Below are 20,777 nucleotides of genomic sequence, written 5' to 3' on the forward strand. Positions count from 1 at the left end.
ACAGTGAACATTTTTGCTCATCTTTTCTAGTGTATATGGGTATTCTTCAGGACATAATATCAAGGACTGGACTTGCTGTGAAATGGTATGTTTCAGCTTTACTAGATTTTTCTACCAAAGCAGTTTCCTAGTTTACACACAACCTGCAGTTTTGTGACAATTCTTGTTCCACATCCTCATGAATACATAAATGTGTTTCTTAAAGTTATTAATGAAAAAAAACTAGGCATTAAAAAAAATCTTCCTAGGGACGCCTAGGTGGCTCAGTCAGTTAAGCGTCTGCTTTTGGTGCATGTCATGTTCTCGGAGTGCTACATGGAGTCCTGCATTGAGCTCCCTGCTCAGCAGGAGTCTGCTTCCTGCTTTGCCCCTGCTGCTCTTTCTCTCTCTGACAAATAAATAAAATTAAAAAAAAAAAAAAGTTCTTCACAGTTAAGTTATATTTCAGAGAAATCACTTTTCAGAGGTAAAGTAATAAAAGAATGTAGGCAGGGACGCCTGGGTGGTTCAGTTGGTTAAGCAGCTGCCTTCGGCTCAGGTCATGTTCCCAGCGTCCTGGGATTGAGTCCCGTATCGGGCTCCTTGCTCGGCAGGGAGCCTGCTTCTCCCTCTGCCTGTGCCTGCTCTCTTGCTCTCGCTCTCTCTCTGACATATAAATAAATGAAATCTAAAAAAAAAATAAATAAGAATGGAGGCAACATCTGAAGTACTGCACATGAATTACCTCATGTAATCTTGAGAATCCCAAAGCAATGGGCCCTTTACTATTCCCATTTTACAGATAAGGAAACTGAAGGTAAGAGATACTATATCACTTCAAATGGTTTAAAGATTTATTTATTTGATAGAGATCACAAGTAGGCAGAGCAACACACTGCGGGGGGTAGGTGAGGGGGGCGGAGAAGGCTCCCTGCTGAGCAGAGAGCTGGGTGCAAGCTCTTCCCACAATCATCATGACCTGAGCTGAAGGCAGAAGCTTAACCCACTGAGCCACCCAGGCACCCCTCAAATGGTTTAAATAGAAATGGCCTATTATAGACACAAATTGAGATTTTTGCCCTAAAGTCTAAGCTCCTGGTCATCATGCTTTAAATTCCTTTCTCCTCTTTAAAATATTTATGTGGCCCTAGAAACTGATCCTTGAAGAATGTAAGGGCTCATTTTTGTGATCCTAGGCAGATCTTTGAGAAGATGTTTATACACACAAAAAAATGACGAAAATGGGTCATCGCAATTCCTGGTAATCTCTCCACAGTTAATTTCCAGAATGGCTGAACCACAACTTTCCTGGTAGGGTTTTTGACCCATATTCAAAAGAGAAATGGGCTAATATGTTGTAAACTTGCAAGTTTGGGCAAGTCCAATGACCAAAAGAAAACAAAACTATTATTTATATATATTTTTTCAAAGAAAATCCCATTATTTTCTCCCCCCCTCCCCCAAAGATTTTATTTATTTGACAGAGATCACAAGGAGGTAGAGAGGCAGGCATTAAAAGGAAGGAAAGCAGGCTCCCTGCCAAGCAGAGGCTTGATCCCAGGACCCTGGGATCATGACCTGAGCCGAAGGCAGAGGCTTTAACCCACTGAGCCACCCAGGCGCCCCCAAAACTATTATTAATATCAGCCATCATTACCAGGTACGAGAAATATGTTGCTGCCTGAATTCTCCTTTACCTTTTCTCTAAGATACAGCACATTAGAAAACTGAATAACGTAATAATTATTAATCACTTTGAATTATTGAGTGAGCTATGCAAACTGCCGTGAGAAATACTAAGATGTACCTAGATGTGGTATACAGACTTAAGAAAGCTTAAAATTCAGTAAAAAGAACATGCCTATGATGTCTACGAAGTAAGTAACTTTGAGACCAGTGCAGCCCATCCGCGCGCCAAAGGGACAGAAGTGAAAAGCACGGTTCTACAACGAATGGACTCTGGAATTCCCCGTTTTCTCACAGTGAAAACTTAATTTGCAGGTGCCTGGCTATCCTGAAGAATGGTCTTTTTTTCTTACCAAGGGACCAGTAAATAAGTGGAAGTTGGCTTTATTCGCTCTGTTGGGAAACAGGCTAGTATGTAACGTGCAGTGCGAAATTGGTCACTCGAGTCCAGGCGGCCCTAAATTCTTCGCGAATCAGCACTAACCGGGAGCTGGCTACACGACCGGCGCCCAATCCCTGTTCAAGGCCACGAGACTTTAATTGCTGTGTGTGCCCCAATCTCAGTACGTCCGTAATGGACAGGGCAAGTACTTTCTGACGGTCTTCTTCCACAAGAGATTTATTTAAAAAAAAAAAAAACCGCACCGAAGAGAGTGAACTTCCCCGTTCGCGGAACAGTAGCAACGATTTCTGCACTTTCTCCAAGAGAGGGGTGCCGGCGTTGCAGAATAAGAGCTTGGCCCCAGGCTTGGCCACACCCTGAGTTTCCGGATTAGGGCACAAACAGAACCCTGCCCCCACAAAGTTTACCCTTACCGTTCTGCCCCAACAACCTATTTTTGCTCAGTCCCCTACAGTGCGCTTCCGGTCCCTGCACCGGAAGTTGGAACAGCTGAAACCGCAAACCCGAGGCGGGTCCCGTGACTGGTTCAGGTAAGATCTCGCGAAGTGCCTTCAAATCTCACGAAGAAGGGTCGGAAGAGGTCTAACTGCACCGCCCGAGTTTTTTACGTCACGGCGGAGACACGCCCTTGGGTGCTCGTTTGCGTGCCCGTCTGCTGCGCATGCGCACTCGCCCTCCTTCCGCCCCCGTGCGGGCTTCCCTCTGGCCAGTCGCGCGTGGGCTGAGGCCCTGGGCGGGCGTTGCGAAGGCTTGTTTGTTTGAGCGCTGACCCCGGGGTGGTCCGGAGTTCTCTACCTCTGGGGTGGAGGGTGCAGACCCCCTACCTAAGGTGAATGTACTGTCTCGTGGACTGCTAAGGGCAGGTTGGGGAGCACGGGGGCGGGGGCCGCGGCCATGAACTCACCCGTGGACCCCGGCGCTAGGCAGGCGCTGAAGAAGAAGCCTCCCGAGCGGACCCCCGAGGTAAGACTGTCAGACCCTAGCGCGAGTCCCGCTGTCCAACGGACAGCATCTTCCTGTCGGTCCGAAACCTGTGGCGACTGTCCCCTTGCCAGAGACTCGCACCTGCTGCCGGTTTATGTGTTCTCTGCGTCCCTTCCTCTAACCCCCCCCTCACCCAGGCCCTTCTCGCCGGGGTGATGACCGCTTTTCCTGCTCGAGGTGCAGTCTTCCCGCATACCCGTCTTTGCCGGTGACTTCCTAGTGTTTTTGATGAGAAGATAACAAAATCCTGTTTTCTCAGGGCAAAATGTGGGTCTCGGAGTGAGAGTGCCCCTAGGTTGATAGAAAAACGGAGTAGAAATTGTTAGTAGTCATATTATGACAAAGTAGCTTTTCTTAAAGGTCTTTGAAGTTGCCTAGGAAAGAAAGTTTTCAAAATCAGCTTAAGACTTTGCATCCAGTCAGATGCATTCTGGTGGTGGGTGATGCATATTTAAAGATCGGTTCTGGTGGTACTTTCTCACACTGTCAGCAGGAAATTCTTCAGTATTTTGTGCGTGGATCCAAAATTTGCTCTATTGAGTTAGCATCAGTGGCATCAGCTTAAATGATTTTCATTTGATCTCAAGGCTAATTTTCAGTCACGGAACAGACACCTTGTTAACTTTGCATAGCCCTATAGGGTGCTTAGATTTGGGGGGAGGTTTTCCTTGATTTGGGGTAGTTCTGTAATAAGTGGTATATTTCTTAAACCAGAAAGCAATAACTGACAAGACGGTGAAGGGATTGTTAGATTGTCGTGTATATGGTTGCAATACATGAAATTAAATGTTTTGGTTCATGCTTAATCCACTTTTGAGGTTTTTTTCAGATTTATAGTGCTTTGCATAGTGGATCTCAGTAACTTGGGCTGACCTTTTGTGATATAACATTAGTCAAGGTGTAACTGTGGTTAAACAAAGTCAACTTTGTTTTGGGGATCCTGATCTTTAAGTGGAAACAAGGCAAATTCTGTCACTTTCCAGAGTCCTCATTTTGAGACCTACATTTTTTATCCCATGTGTTTTAATTTCCCTGTGATGATTCTTAAAGTCATTGTGAGCTAATTGAAAGTCTTCACCTTCACAGGTGAATCTGCTGTAGTTTTTATATAATTAGAAACTATTACACAAGTCTTGCAATCTATAATGTAGGTTTTACTTTTAAATATGTATGATAGATTCACAGTTTAATAGGAAAATCTTACTTCTCTTTAATAGCTTAATTAGCCACTTTGGAATGGCCCCTTTTTGAGTCTTAGTAGATACTTCTCCTTTGTTTCTTGTTTCTTTTTTTTTTGGTTTTAGAAGGTTTTCTAAACTATTAAGAAAATTATGTTGGCAGATGTGTGCCGCGTTAAGTACTCACCTTGTTTTACTGGAACAGCAGCATTGTTTAAGGGAATGCTGACCAACTGCCCACAATACAGTCTAGAGTGCTGAGATCTAGCAGCATAACATGGTAACTGCTTGATTTATTGGCAGTGGTATCCAGCGAGTATAGAATTTGTTTGTAGTACCCAAGTATGTGTAAAGAAGTGGTAACCTGAATCGAAGTGCTGATTTATTTGTGAGAATTTCATCAAGTTACATTTCTCTTTTCAGGAGACCTTTATTCTTTTAGTGGACTCTTACAGTTTTATTATATTTTCATTTAACACTTAACTGAAATCTTACAAATTCAAGGCACTGTTCTGTGCACTGGGATGTATCATTGAACAAAACAGGCGTGCCCTACTGGTGCTTGGCATTCTAATGGAAGGATCAAAGGGGGAGATGGGAAAAATAGAACCAAGTAAGTTAAATAATGTGATAATGGCTAATTTAAGAAAGAATAAGGGGATTGGAAACAGGGGCAAGGGCTGGGTTGCAACACTGGTTGAACAGTGTTGTGATTTCTGAGATGACTTTTGATTGAAGGCTTGTTGCATGTGATATAATTAGCTCTGGAGATACATGGAGCAAGCATTTGAAATAGAGGGAATAGTCATGCACTTCCAAGATGAGGGTATGTCTGGTGCATTCGAGGAGTAGCAAGGAGCTGTTATGTGACTGGAGGAGAGTAAACAAGGGTGAGATTTTTAAGAGATGAAGTCAGAGAGGCAGTTAATAGTGTAGGAGGGAGTATATCATTAAGGTCTTTGTAAGTCATTGGAAATTCCTTAACTCTTATTTTGTGTGAAAGAGGGGGTCACCAGAAGATTTTGAAGCAGAGGAGTGATACTATCCTACTTAACTTTTTTAAAAGCGCCCCCTGGTTGCTTGCTGGGTTGAGAATAGACTTTATGGGAGCAAGGGTAAAAAGAAGCAGGCACGTCAGTTGAAGGTTGTCACTTTGAAGTCGGGAAGAGCTGATTGTAACTTAGACTGAAGTGATAATATTGCAGGTGGTAAGAAGTTATCATTAAGGGAAATATTTTGAAGGTTTAGCCAACAGAATTTGGTTATGAATTAACCATGTGCTTTGGGGGAAAGAAAAGTGTCAAGCAGGGTTTCAAGGTTTTTGGCCTGAAAATCAGTGTTGGAGTTATCAAAGAATTTCAGCTGACATCATAGTTTCAGCTGGCGTCAAAGAGATGGGGGAAAGCTGCTGTGGAGAAGTAGGTTTGGGGAGGGAAAATCCGGAATTCAGTTTTGAATATGTCAAGTTTTGAAATGTCTATTAGAAATGGCGAGTAAGGAGTTGCGTATACAAATTTGTATTTCTGTAGAGAGGGCTGGGCTGGAGATAGAAATTTTATATTCTTTCTCTGGAAGGCAGTATTTCAAGTCATGAGACTAGATGAAACTACCAAGGTGGTGTGAGTGTATACAAAGAAGAGAAGAGGACCACAGACAGCCTCATGGCACACTTGATTACTACAGCATCGGGGGAGAAGAGCAGAGACCACCACAAGAGAACGAGTGGGAGCAAACCGTGCAAGGAAAAGAAAAGCCAAATGAATTAAGTGTGTAATAGAAGAGGATAAAATACATTCAACTTATTATTTCTTGAATGCTTAGTGGTTGTGAAGCATTATCAAAAAATAGACAAATAGGTTAAGAATCACTGTCTTATAATCTTGTAACGAGATATTTGCATTGTATAATGAGTATAGAAGTTTTCTCTGTGTTTCTGGGACAAAACTAAGAGTCCCTTTATTTTGAACCATCTGTTGCTCTTACGTGAAACTGTCATCTCAAACTTAATCTAATTGAGCCAGACATGGAAATGTGTTGTACAGTATACAACTTAGAACTATGTTCTAACATGGTTTTTACATTCTGGCTATTTCTCCGACTTCATAATTCCAGCTTTACAGCCCATTGTCTTTTCTGAGCTAGTTCTCTGGTTACCCTTTCCACTTCGCAAAGATTTTTTTTTAAGTGGAAAATTTTAGACTTAGGTACTCTGTGAAGCTCTTTATCAGTGAAAGCTGTTAAGGTACTTGTTTTGAGTTCTAGCCAAATTAAAGATACTACAGTCAAAATTAAGGTCTTGAATTTGGCCCTTCCTCAGCTCAGTCCGTATGCAGCACCGTTCTTTGTCGATCACCTTTCTTTTTACCTCAGAGTGAGCTCCTTACCTCTCATTTCCATAGGTATTTAATATCGTGCTTTGCATGTACTAAATAATGAATAAATGTGTTAGAACAAAATTTAGAATTCATTTTTTTTTAATTTAAAGATTTTTATTTATTTATTTATTTGTTTGTTTGACAGAGAGAAATCACAAGTAGATGGAGAGGCAGGCAGAGAGAGAGAGAGGGAAGCAGGCTCCCTGCTGAGCAGAGATCCCGATGCGGAACTGGATCCCAGGACCCTGAGATCATGACCTGAGCCGAAGGCAGCGGCTTAACCCACTGAGCCACCCAGGCGCCCTAGAATTCATTTTGATGGTCCTCCTGTTAAAATATAATAGTTTCTATTGATGGAACTGTTGATTTTGTACCTCCTGGGAGGCCTCATTCAGCAACTTGGCTTCCCTTAGTATTGATAGACTGACACTTGGTCCTTCTTACCCAACTTTCATGTGCTTTTGATCCATATATTAATTAAGTTGTCCTCCAGGTTCTTTAATCACTAGTCCTAAATTGAAGCCTCAAAAAACACAATATTTTGTTGCTCAGGCTAGAAATTCATGTTCCGACTCTGGGTTCTCCCTGATAATCTTTTCTCTGTCCAACTGACCACTAAATTTTTATGTCCTGAATCTCTGTCTACCTTTTTTTCCTGTGCTCTGCTACCGTAGTTCATGCCCTTATATCGTTTTATCTTTGACTTTTGTACTTGAGTCATTTTATTTATTTTATACATCTCACCATTTTTCACTCTTGATGAGAATTGCCCACTGCCTAGATAAGTTACCAGTATAAGTTATCCAAATCATTTTTGCGAGTTAAAAGAGATACCATTAGTATTTATGTCAAAATAACACGTTAAAGAGGGGCTGTCTGAGATAAATGAGTTGTATTGTTATCTCACCTATGTAATAACATTAATATGCCCTTTCATTTAATATGTCAGACACAAAATACATTGTTTTTGTGGAAAGAAGTTGGATATGGTCCCTATTCAGTGAGTTAGGAGATGGTCAAGGAAACATTAGTAAAATGTTAAGGTTATTAGTGGCAAAAGTATGGATGGGATACTTTGGACTGCAAGTGGGAAAAGGAGAAATTTTGACGAGCAGTTAATGGAATCTTAAACATGGTAAATAGTTGTGTGGACAACATCTAGAAGGGAAGTCATTCTGGGCAGAGAGCAAGAAGAGTGAAGAAGTTTATGTGTGGAACAGGAAGCCTCTCGGTGAGGTGATATTATCCCCAAAGGAATACACATTATTACTATTTTTTTAGAGATGTATTTATTTACTTATTTGAGAGAAAGTATGTGTGCTCATGCAAGGGAAGGAGCAGACTCCGCTCTGATTGGGGAGCCCTATATGACCCCAATATCATGACCTAAGCCAAAAATCAAGAGTTGGAAGCTTAACTGACCAACTGAGCCACCCACGTGCCCTACAAAAATTATTTTTTAGGGGAGTAGTGAAAAAAATCTTAGACCTTGTTAATGGTTTGTAGCCTTAAAAAACTCAGTTCTGCCTGGCAGAATCTTATTTCTTAGTATTTAATTGAGGGTGGGGCAGCATTTCAGAAAAAATGTCTAAAAATGCTCTTTGGGAGGGATGTGATAATAAACTTTGCAAAATACTGTGTATGGTGTCTGGGGGTTAAATGGATATACTAGCTGGATATAATACTAGCAGGGTTGAATCATTTCAAGGATTTGAACCTGATTTTATGAATAAAGGAGAAACATTGGAAGGTTTAAAGCCTGAAAATAAGGTCAGATTTACAGATTTACTCTGTGGGTGTTGTTGAAGATATATTGGGGAGGAGTTGGGGCAGTATAACAAAAGCAGAAAGGCTTATAGGTAGGGTAAACATGTATTTTCTCTAAACCAGGATACATTTATGAATGAAAGAGAAGATTATTAATGATTATATGAGGATCACAGGAAAACCAGGAGATAGGGTTCTGGTTATAGGAAACAAAGCAGTTCAAGTGTGAGATAAGGCAGTTGCCTGTAGGATAATAAGATAGTGAGGAGTTAGAATTGGCCCAAGTGTTCACTGATTGGAATTGGGAGTATCTGCCTCCCACCAGGCTTTTTCATTAAAGTTTGAAATGGACTATAACACACACAACGGTGAAATCCATACATCCTAACTAGATGGTCAGCTTAGTTTTTATAGTTCTATTTAGTTACCACTCAAATCAGGGTATGAAATACTATCACCTCTCCAGAAACTCCCCCTTTGCCCTTCCCAATCAGTACCCTTTCCAAGAGGAAAAAAAAATTTTTTTTGAAGATTTTTATTTATTTGGCAGACAGAGACCACAAGTAGACAGGCAGGCAGAGAGAGAGAGGAGGAAGCAGGCTCCCCACTGAGTAGAGAGCCTGACGTGGGGCTCGATCCCAGGACCCTGAGATCATGACCTGAGCTGAAGGCAGAGGCTTTAATCCACTGAGCCACCCAGGTGCCCCGAAAAATTTTTTTTAAACCATAAATGTGTTCTGCCTACTTTTGAACTTCATTTGAATGCAATCATACACTATATATTCTTTGTAGCAACCAAGAGGGCTTGTTTTTTTGTGTTTTACCTCTGGACTGGACTTAGAATCACCCCTCTTGGTGATTTCCTTGATCTCCCATCTGCCTATCCTTTTTATCCTAATTCACCCTTTTGGCTACCCTTTTGAATTGTCTGCTCCACTTTGTCCAAACCTACTTTTGAGATAATTGCTTCTCAACCCCAGAAGCTACATTTAAGGCCAACTATACACCCTGCCCTTACGTTCCTCACAAGTTTCAGGTTAAGTCTGGCTTTCTGTCTTTTGCTTGTGGGAAACAGGTTTTGACTGGGTGCAAGCACAGAGCAGTTTAGATGATTTCTAGATTGTTGATTTGGGTAGCTGCCTGGTTAAGAGTGCATTATTAAGCAGAATTAGGGTGGGAAGAGATTAAATTTTGGAAGTGGTTTTAGACTCCATGCAGGGGATGCAAGTAATGATGTTCTCTAAGAAATTACAGCTTCAGGTTAAACCAGGCTGTGGGTCTGAGATTCTGTACAGCATGTGGGTTATAGGCAAGGTCATGAGATTGATAGGAATGACAAGGGGAAAAAGCGATATGAGGATAGGACAGCCCTTTTGGGTGTTCCGCTATTAAAGGGATGGGACAAAGATAAGAAACCTGGAAAAGAGAGTGAAAAGAAATTGTTAAAGAGATAGGATGAGAATAGAAGAGTGCTGCTACAGGAGGGCATTTCAGAGAGAAATCCCTAATCACTAATGTCGGATACTTTTGAGAGTTCAAGAAGAGGGAGGACTGATAAATTCTTTGTATTGTGTCTGTTAGGATGATTTCACTAGACTAATAAAGATCCTGATTGAGGTGGGTTGAAGAGAGAATAAGACTTAAGAAAGCAAAGGCAACAAGTACTTTTTGTGAATCTGTATAGAGAGGTAAAGTCCTCCATGATCTTCTGCCTGGCACTCTCGCCTCATCATCCCCACCTCCAAAGACGTGCATTTTAACTACTTAAAATATTGAAACACCTCACTTCTCCTTCTAAGCTATCTCTCTCAATGTAGGGAACTTTAAAAAAAAAAATGTCTATGCCCACTCTTTGTCTCTTGGGTTAGAACCTTTTGGAATGGAGTGTTAAGCATTAGTACTTATAGAGGGCTTTTTAGATAGTTCTGATACACAGACAGAGGTGAGAAGCATTGTCCATTGTGTCAAATTCTCTTCTCTCTATGCTTTATACAGGTTGGGAAAATATGGTTATAGCAGTATTTATAGCCTTGGGTTTTGCGCTTGGGCAAGACTACTTCAAACTAATGTGTAGGCTCTAGCACTGAGACTTTGAATGATCCTGGGCAAGCTGCCTAATATCTCTAAGACCAAATATCATTTGGGGATTATTGTGTGGAATAAATATTTAGCAAGTGCCTGTCATAATAAACACTCAATAAGTGGTAGCATATTTGTTAGCTTGCCATTTCCTTTGACTGGAAAGCCATCCTCTAACTTGGCAAGTTCAGTCTCCTCACTGAAGTGTCATCTAGAGTACTTACCTGCAAATTGAAGATTTCCTTACTTTTCCACTTCTCAGTGTTCCCAGGAGACTTCATACCTTCCTTCACCACAGTAACTGCTGTGTTATGATTACTTGCATGTTTGTGTATGTGGCTGGAATATGAACTCCTTGAAGACAAAGTATTCTAATGTCCAGTGCATAGGATGCAGTACTTGGAACCCATAGGTATACACATATTTATAAATGACTTTAAGAAGAAAAGGAAGGTGAAAAATACTGTTTCCCTCCTCTTCTAGTGGTGGTTTCTACTGGTGTAATATTTGAAGTGCTAGGATTAAAAGACTGATGAAGTTTGACAAAAAAGGCCAAATTTGCTATTAATAATACTCTCTAAATAAAATATGAATAAAGTACAGTTGCCATAGAGACTATTTTACCTGGTAGTTCTTTATAAATAATACAGATAGAAGAAACGTAGTCATACCGTGAAACCAACTCCTTTTTTGTATGGTTTTTAAAATACATTTACGGAAAACACGTGTGTAGGAGACACATCTGAGAGAAATGCAGATAAATATCGGTGTTAATTTCTCATGTGATTTTAACCAGATGACTTAAAACTTTTCCTGGGCAAAAATTACATCCTTAGCTAGGTGCTAATATAATTACCTTTTTACAGTCAGAAAAAGGTATTAAAATAGCTTATTTTTGTTGTGAAAAGTTGAAGAGGGAGCTAGGACTATAAGAATGTAAGATGTTTTTTTATAGTCCTTAATCTATTTCAGAATTTAGAATATCCTTAAATGTAGCCTTGTAGAGGTTTTTTCTCATTTGGCGAAAGCACACCATTGTACTTGGAATCATTTTTGAGTGAGTCACTGTGCACATCCCTAAGGGTGGCAGAACAAAGATTCTCTTGTGCTTTTCTACAGCAGATGCACATTCAGAGGGTTTTTGGAAAGTAAAAGAACTTATTTATGCTTGTGGGGCCCTGTGGCCTTCATTTGTAAACTCAGCTGGATAGAGAATATAGATCTGGATGGGGCCTTCATTAGGCAGAATCTCTTCTAGGCACCTCATTTTACATGTATTAGAGATTTCCTCCTTGAGAAGAAAACTGTAGCCATTCAGGAGTTTGGGCACTGTAAAATTTTGTTTTAAAGAGAGTGAGGAGACACATAGATCAATGGAACAGAATAGAGAGCCCAGAAATAGATCCTCAGCTCTATGGTCAACTAATCTTCGACAAAGCAGGAAAGAATGTCCAATGGAAAAAAGACAGCCTCTTCAATAAATGGTGTTGGGAAAATTGGGACAGTCACATGCAGAAAAATGAAATTGGGCCATTTCCTTACACCATACACGAAAATAGACTCAAAATGGATGAAGGACCTCAATGTGCGAAAGGAATCCATCAAAATCCTTGAGGAGAACACAGGCAGCAACTCTTCGACCTCAGCTGCAGCAACATCTTCCTAGGAACATCGCTAAAGGCAAGGGAAGTAAGGGCAAAAATGAACTATTGGGATTTTATCAAGATCAAAAGCTTTTGCACAGCAAAGTAAACAGTTAACAAAACCAAAAGACAACTGACAGAATGGGAGAAGATATTTACAAATGACATATCAGATAAAGGGCTAGTGTCCAAAATCTATAAAGAGCTTAGCAAACTTAACACCCAAAGAACAAATAATCCAATCAAGAAATGGGCAGAAGACATGAACAGACATTTCTGCAAAGAAGACATCCAGATGGCCAATAGACACATGAAAAAGTGCTCCATATCAGAGAAATACAAATTAAAACCACAATGAGATATCACGTCACACCAGTCAGAATGGCTAAAATTAACAAGTCAGGAAATGACAGATGTTGGCGAGGATGCGGAGAAAGGGGAACCCTCCTACACTGTTGGTGGGAATGCAAGCTGGTGCAGCCACTCTGGAAAACAGCATGGAGGTTCCTCAAAAAGTTGAAAATAGAGCTCCCCTATGACCCAGCAATTGCACTACTGGGTATTTACCCTAAAGATACAAACGTAGTGATCTGAAGGGGCACGTGCACCCGAATGTTTATAGTAGCAATGTCCACAATAGCCAAACTATGGAAAGAACCTAAATGTCCATCAACAGATGAATAGATAAAGAAGATGTGGTATATATACACAATGGAATACTATGCAGCCATCAAAAGAAATGAAATCTTGCCATTTGCGATGACATGGATGGAACTAGAGGGTATCATGCTTAGCGAAATAAGTCAAGTGGAGAAAGACAACTATCATATGATCTCCCTGATATGAGGAAGTGGAGATGCAACATGGGGGGTTAAGGGGGTAGGAGAAGAATAAATGAAACAAGATGGGATTGGGAGGGAGACAAACCGTAAGTGACTCTTAATCTCACAAAACAAACTGAGGGTTGCTGGGGGGAGGGGGGCTGGGGGAAGGGGGGTGGGGTTATGGACATTGGGGAGGGTATGTGCTATGGTGAGTGCTTTGAAGTGTGTAAACCTGGTGATTCACATACCTGTACCCCTGGGGATAAAAATATATTATATGTTTATTTAAAAAAAAATTAAAAAAAAAAAAAGAGAGAGAGTGAGGAACTTCCCTGAGAGCATTGGACAAGAGTGAGGAGCAGCCAGGCATGATGAGCTTGACTATGTGACAAAGTCCTCTTCTTTGGAAGAGGTAGAGTGATTATGAGCTCTGTGACATTATGGTTATTATTTGACTTGACCCTGGACTTGTTAAACTGAGGTCTTGCTGTAAATAAAAAGTGAACGAACTGCTTTACTGAGAATATTAGATTATGGAGGCCTAACCGGCCTGTTTGTTTTTTCTCCACTATTAGACACTCTCCACTACTTTGCTATAAACTAAACCTTTGACAATTGGAGGGCTTTAGGCTTTGTCATGTGGCAGAGATAGTGGGGCTTATTGGAGAGAACACTTAGTAAGTAGTTAAAGTAGCAACACTGCCAACATGTATTTGTGAACATATATATAGCGCTTCTAGAAATATTGTAGCTGGCGAGGTCAAGAGCTGGTGATAAGAGTTGCATACAGATAAAGGAACTGAACTCATGAGAGGTAAAATGTCTTGCTCAGGGGTCACATGATTCATCAGTAACTTCCTCAGTCTACGAGCACCCCACTGCCTTCTCTATAGCAGAACAGTGAACTTTAGGTTATGTTTTAAGCTTTGAACTTTTGTCATCTTTATAGTTGCCTAATGCTTTCCTGAATAAATTTGCCTTGTTTTATCTTGCCTGTACTATATGCAGAACTTAAAGGTGCTATGTAAATTTAATGGAAGGGGTCAATGTAATGGAGGTACAGAATTCTCAAGTTTTATGTAAGATGGAAACAGGTGTGCTTGTTATCTGTGTCAGTGATTTCTTACACCATTCTGTTTTTATAACTTAAACTTTTGTTTTCTTTTTTCTTTTTTTTTTTTTTTAAAGATTTTATTTATTTGACAGACAGAGATCACAAGTAGGCAGAGAGGCAGGCAGAGAGAGGTGGAGAAGCAGGCTCCCTGCAGAGCAGAGCAGAGCCCGATGCGGGGCTCGATCCCAGGACTCTGGGACCATGACCTGAGCCGAAGTCAGAAGCTTTAACCCACTGAGCCACCCAGGCGCCCCTAAACTTTTGTTTTCAAAGGGTGGTAGTATATTCCATTTTGGGTTTTTAAAAGCATTCAACTAATAGGAAAAGGCCTTTTTTTTTTTTTTTTTAAACAAAAGAGTTTGTGTCAAAAGTGCCAACTGAAGTTTGAAGTATTTATGAGCTGCTTAAATGAGGCAGAGTTCAATATGTACTTTTTTTTGAGGAAGAGTGCCTAATTATATTTGTATGGTAAGTATTTTTAAGTACTTTTTTTAAAGTGCCAAGGGTAAAAGATTAAAGTTCTTTCTATATGGAAGGAGATAGGCAAATACACAGATAGTTTAAAATATCGCCTGGTTAAGTACTGTGATAGCTGTAAAATGAGGCCTTAGGAGTTCATAGGAGGACTTGGAGAGAGAAGAGTAAAGAGTAGGCAGGTGTCATTCATGCTGTTTTAGAAAAGGGAATCCTGACTTCAGCATAGATTAGAATATACAAATGTTGGGTTAAGAAGGGATAGTATGTATTTACCGAAAAAGGAACAGTATTTGTCAAGGCTACAACATGTGCTTGGCACAAACATGCAAGTTCCCTGGGTAGGTAAGTAGTACAAGATAGGACACTGGAGGCATGGCCAGGATCCAGATCATAAAGGACTGGTTTCTCTTTGTTAAGAAGTTTGTATTTGCTTTTTGGAAAGATAACTCTGACAGGACTATGAAGAATGAATTACAGGGTGTCAGACTTAAATGCAATTAGGCTCATTTACCCAGTGAGAAATAATAAATTCCCCAATTGTTCCAGATGGGACAGTGAACAGAGATATTTATGAAATAGAATTGACAAATTTCTAGCCAGAATCATTGAACAAGAGTGTATCATGTAAAACAGGGAACCTCGGAGGAAGACACAGCCAATAGTATAAATATTGAGTTTAGCTTTGCATTTATTGCACTTGAGATGCTGATGGATTGCTCAGGTGTTAAGTGTTCGTTATGCTGTGGAATGTTTACATTGTAAGTTTTGCTAGAGAGCTCTGGGCTAGAAATAGAAATATGGGTGTCATGAACATGTATATGGTAGTTCAAACATGAATGTGGAGGATTTTACTGGTGGTAGAGTGTCTCTAGTGAAGAAATGATGGATGTCACAGTTATGGGAACATATGTAAACATTCAAAGGTCTAATAAGGCAAAACCTGTGAAGGAGACTCAGGAGCACCTGGGGCAGAAAGGTAATAATAGCAATAAGAATGGCCAAGATTCATATGCTGTGGTTCTTACTGGGATGCCTGTCACTGTTTAAAAAAAAAAAAAAGAAGAGAAGAAAAAAAAAAGAAAAACCTTTATACACATTTAATCTTCCAAAACACCCTGAAAGAAGGTGTTATCCACTTTTTACATACAGGGAAATCGAATCATAGACTAACTTGTCGAAGTTCACACAACTAGGAAACTGCGGAGTCAAGATTCAAACTTAGGTGTTCTAATTTCACAGTATGTGCTTGTAGTTATTAAATGTTTTCCATCGGGACAGGAACCCAGAGGGAACCATATTACAGAAGGGATCGGAGGAAAGAGTTTTAGGGAGGAGTGAATGAGTGATGAATGTGTCAGCAATGCTATTAAAGAAAATTATGGAGAGAGGTAAGGATTGAAAAGTGCATGTGACACTTAGAATTAGCTTATCTTGGGTGACTGCATGATACATAGTGGGATCAGAAAGGTGAACTTCAGCCTAAACTTTGAACTTAGAAGTAATTAGATGCTTGATCTTTTGATACCTTATTTCAGAGGTTAATTGTTGGTGTTCTAATTTTAAGCATAATGTTTGGGATTTTCATTTTTAAAAATTTCAGGCTATAACTTTTTAATGTTAGAGTTATTAATAAAATTTAACGTTCAGGTAATTGGTTAGGCAACATATTTTAATCTACAAATAAAAAGTTCTAGTTTGCTTTAAGAAATGTATACCGGGGGGCGCCTGGGTGGCTCATTGGTTTGGGGCCTTTGCCTTCAGCTCAGGTCATGATCCCAGGGTCCGGGATCGAGCTCTGCATCGGGCTTTCTGTTCGACAGGGAGCCTGCTTCCCTTCCTCTCTCTCTGCTTGCCTCTCTGCCTATTTGTGATTTCTGTCAAATAAATAAAATCTTTAAAAAAAAAAAAAGAAAAGAAATGTATATCCAAATGTGTAGACTAAATTCTAATTTTGACTAAATTTCTAATTCTAAAAGACTAAATTCTAATATACTCATGGAATGAGGTCATCTTTTCCAGAAAACATTCCTGGATGCACTGTGTCATAGACACAGATTTGCGTATGGTGATAATTGGGGATGCATAGCAAAAGGTAATGAAAAAAAGAACACAGATCATTAAATGAGACTTGAAGTTTAGGGAAAACTAGAAATGTCTGTCACCGTGTGGGATAAACAGGAAAGAGTCATGTTTTCTCCCCACACCTATCTTTCTATTTTGAGAAATTCAAAACACAGAAACATGGGAAGAATAGTATCTCCCTTTTTTGATCCTGTATTATATACTCTTCACCCTGAGCAATATTTTGCCATATTTATCTTAGGTCCTCTTCTCTTGCATATACTTTATTTTGCTAAACCATTTGAAAGTAAACTGCAGACCTGGTAACAGTTCACCCCTCACAGTATGTTTAAGATGTCTCTTATATTTCACAGTCTAGGATCCAGTCAGGGAACATTGCATTTGATTGTTGGGTTTCTCTTTAGTCTTCTTTATTTTTAAAATTTTATTCAAGTAATCTGTACACCCGATGTGGGGCTTGAACTCACAACCCTGAGATCAAGAGTTACATGCTGCCAGGTGCCCCCTAGTTGTCTTTAATAGAGAACAGTTCTCCTGCCTTTTTCTTTCTTTCATAAACATGACTTATAGAAGAATCTGGCCAGTTTGTCTTGTAGAATGTTTCATAATTTGGTTTCATGGTGAGAGTTAGGTGAAATTATTTTTTCATGATGAGATTTAGGTGAAATTATTTTCTTGAACTGTGTTTTTTTAAGCTTATTTATTTATTCTGAAGTAATCTCTACACTCAACCTGGGGGTTGAACTCACAACCTGGGATTGAGTCGTATGTCTTCTGACTGAGCCAGCCAGGCTCTCCATGATGTTCTGGACTTTGAATATTGTCACATCAGAGGACACATTAGCAGTTCTTTCCATTATGGGGGATGCTAAATTTGCTTACCTGTATCTCTTTGTTTAAAAGGTACAGTGCTGTAAGTTAGAAGTGTCCTTGAGATGATACTTTGCCAAAGGGTAGATATCTTGTCTTTCAACAGTGTTGGACCCATTGGCTTTATTAGCATGTTGATAATCTTTGCTTAATCAGCTATTACTTTGCTGTTACAAAGTGATAATTTTCTAATTGTATATTTCTCCTACAATTATATAATAGCTGGTTTTTCTATAGAAGAACTTTCTCACCTTTCCCTGTCCTCCTCCTCCTCTTTTAAATGACTTTTTCAAGGATTATTTTTGTATTTTTAATATTTTCATTCTTTTTTTTTTTTATTACTAGATTATGCCAAATTTAGCCAGTAGAGCCCTTTCAAAGTCCTCTCCTATGTCCTTTTGACATGACCCAATTAGTCTTTAAGTCATCTCTTTCTGGCACAAAAAGATGTTCCAGGCTTGTACTTTCTGTGCAGTCAGTCACTTACCCAAGGAACCTGGTTCTTTTACTAGGAAATGGTATTTTGGAAATGAGGGGCTGAGTTCCAGGTGTGGTAAGTGTTGTATAGCTCTTTATTGGTATTTTGCAGACTGTATTTAGACCACATGGATGAGAAAACCAGTGGAATAGAATTCTATGTTTAATGTATAATGTTGTTAGCTTGGAGCTGTTGTCAAAAACATTCAAAATAGCTTTCATAGTGTGCTGAATGTAATTTAATTATTATTTTGTAATTTATAATGCATACCTATATATAAAGGCATAATGCTAATTGTTAACTGTTCATCATGTGATAGTCCCTGTGTTACACACTTAACATTTACCTTTGAACATAAAATGTTCAAAAGGAGGGATTTTATCATTCCTTTTATACAGACAATAAACATTAAGCAAATAATCCAGGATTATTGGTTAGTAACTGATAAAGGCATAATTTGAACCCAGGTTAACTCCAGATTCCCAGGTTTTTAACTACGTGGTTATTCTGTCTTCAAACATTGATTTGTAGAGGATTCTTCACTGTAAGTTTTTATGTTTAGACCTGTAGCTGCAGAATATATATATTTTGGAATTGAATCTATACTGCTCTTAGAATTCACCCAAGGGATTTTTTCATTGTTAACATTCTAGGGATATACTTGCTTTCCAGGTGTAGAAGATAATTGAGTAAAATATATTCATTAATGAGTATTTTAAATAATTGATGTTGTATTGAAAGTTGCATGTGGTGAGTTAATCATAAGATAAGAAATTCATTAGTTTTAGAGTTGAAGAAACAGAAAAATACAGTTTCTTAAGCATTGCATTCTAAGTTTTCTAAGTTGTGGTTGGGTTTCTAAGTATGTGTGGAATGGCCATCAGTAGAATTGGAAGATGGCATTACTCCAGGAGCAGCACACTGCTTTGGCACAATCTCCTTAATTAGAAGGTATACTTAAAGGGATCGTTAATTCCTCATACAGCGCTGCAAATAAGAATATTTCACTTAAAATTGAACCAGTGGGATGTACCTAGAGTGAATTCATTAGGTTTGGAATATTTGAAAGATGTAAAAAGGTAGCTGCTTTGTTGTAGGATGGCCGCATTACCACCCGCCTCAGCTTGCCCACCTTTACTCACATAACTGGCTGAGAGGGTATGGTTGATCTGTTTTAGGATCTGAGTCATCACTGCTTCCTCACCATTTTTTTGCCCAGGTGGACCCATTATTTTATTCTTTAACCCAGAGCTGGTATTTGTTATTCTAATGCCTCTGGTTAATTTCTGTAGCACATTGTTGAAGTTTCAGAACAGGTGGCTCATTCTGTTGAGAATCGGAACAGAATGTTGCTGATCTGAAATGTCCTGACTTCCTAGTTTTTCCATTTTCCTTATTCCCTCTTTCAGGCTCTGTAGGGCAGCTTTTAAGTGCACACGGTGTAAATGATTAATACTTGAATGTACCTTTTACATTTTTAACTACCAACAAGTATCTATAAGATTTAAGGCCTGTCTCTGTCAAGTTTTGTGTGTTTGTTTTGGCTTTCTAGAATAGCTTTTATTGATCTTGGGCATAGCAAGCCTAATAATACTACCACAAGCCTGTCTCAGAAATAGTTGGTACAAAAACTGCGAGAAACCAGGGTGCATGCCTGGCTCAGCTGGTAGAGCATGCAACTCTTGACATCAGGGCTATGAGTTTGAGCCCTACACTGGGTGTGGAGCCTGCTTAAGACAAAACACAAAAACCTACAAGAAACCCCTAAGGCCAGCTTTACACAGTCAGCAACTACTTGGTGTCCCATTTAAACAAAATACCATAACCACCCGCATCATGTGGGAGAATTAGCCAGTTTACTACTACAATCCGGCTTTTGTTCTGGGAGGTCTTTTCTGTTCTTTCATGAGTGCTTAGCATCTTATGACCCTCAAACCAGGTACATTGTAGGGACCAGGACTTACTAGGCATCTCAGTGATGAATTCCCTTTTTCATTAATATGTTATCAGCCAAATAACAGAGTGGCATAATCCTTCCTGGCCAGTGGTTGTCAAACTTTAGTATGCATCAGAACTACCTAGAACCCTTAATTAAACCATAAATTGCTGGAACTATACCAGAGATTCTGATTAAGTCTGGAATGGGGCCTGAGAATTTGCATTCCCACATGATGGTGCTGGTCTGAGGGTCTGTAGGGGTTGTAAACTTAAATGAAACAGAGCCCAGTTCTGTCCACTTTAAAGAAAAGGAATAAAAAGATACTTGGTAGCTACAGAATTGCTGGGATTACTGGAGAAGTAGACTTGGGGCTAGACAAACATGGTCATATGTCTAGCACAAGCAGTCCACTACTTGGACTGTTGACCACCTACACTGTATACTGCATATGTTGACTCACCCTGATGTTACTGCTAACTGCCAGCATAGATTCTGTGCAGTTCTTGTTGGTTTCCCTGTGTTCAAATTTTGGGACATGTGTGTCTCATTAGTAGCACTTGGATCATTTGCCCACGCCCTAGTTTTATGTGAGGTTGGAAGAATGAAAATCTGGTGTTTTCAGCTTCCACCAAAATTCATACACTGAAGTAGTTTCCAAAGAGGAGTTCATTCATGGCTTGACTTCCTTTGTGGATATTTTTGACCGCTATATTTTAGTAGTTGGCAGAATATGGCCTGGAGTCCAAATTAGCCTACCAACTATTCTGTAAATAAGACTCTATTGGAATGCAGCCACACCCATTCATTTACCTACATTTTTATGGTTTTCATGCCAAAAGGAAAAGTTAAATAGTTGTGACAAAAATTGTATGACCTAAAAAGCCTAGAATATTTACTTT

General features: G+C 39.6%; 1 protein-coding gene across 6 annotated transcripts in view; it reads left to right on the forward strand.

The window, feature by feature from the left end:
* The first annotated feature begins 2,727 nt into the window (after window positions 1-2,727).
* Window positions 2,728-20,777, forward strand: part of RAPGEF6 (Rap guanine nucleotide exchange factor 6) — a 194,972-nt gene continuing 176,922 nt past the window's right edge. For 5 of the 6 annotated variants that reach the window (XR_006605373.1, XM_004737410.3, XM_004737414.3 and 2 more), the window contains exon 1: window positions 2,728-3,031. Coding sequence is in view for 5 of the 6 variants with exons in the window: in XM_004737410.3 (XP_004737467.1) it covers window positions 2,963-3,031 (69 nt within the window). In the remaining variant the exon portion in view is untranslated. The remainder of the gene's footprint in view (window positions 3,032-20,777) is intronic. The other variant, XM_004737411.3, reaches the window with a different exon arrangement.

This window comes from Mustela putorius, unplaced genomic scaffold, assembly GCF_011764305.1.
Source record: "Mustela putorius furo isolate JIRA1106 unplaced genomic scaffold, ASM1176430v1.1 tig00000145_pilon_pilon_pilon, whole genome shotgun sequence".
Lineage (NCBI taxonomy): Eukaryota > Metazoa > Chordata > Mammalia > Carnivora > Mustelidae > Mustela > Mustela putorius.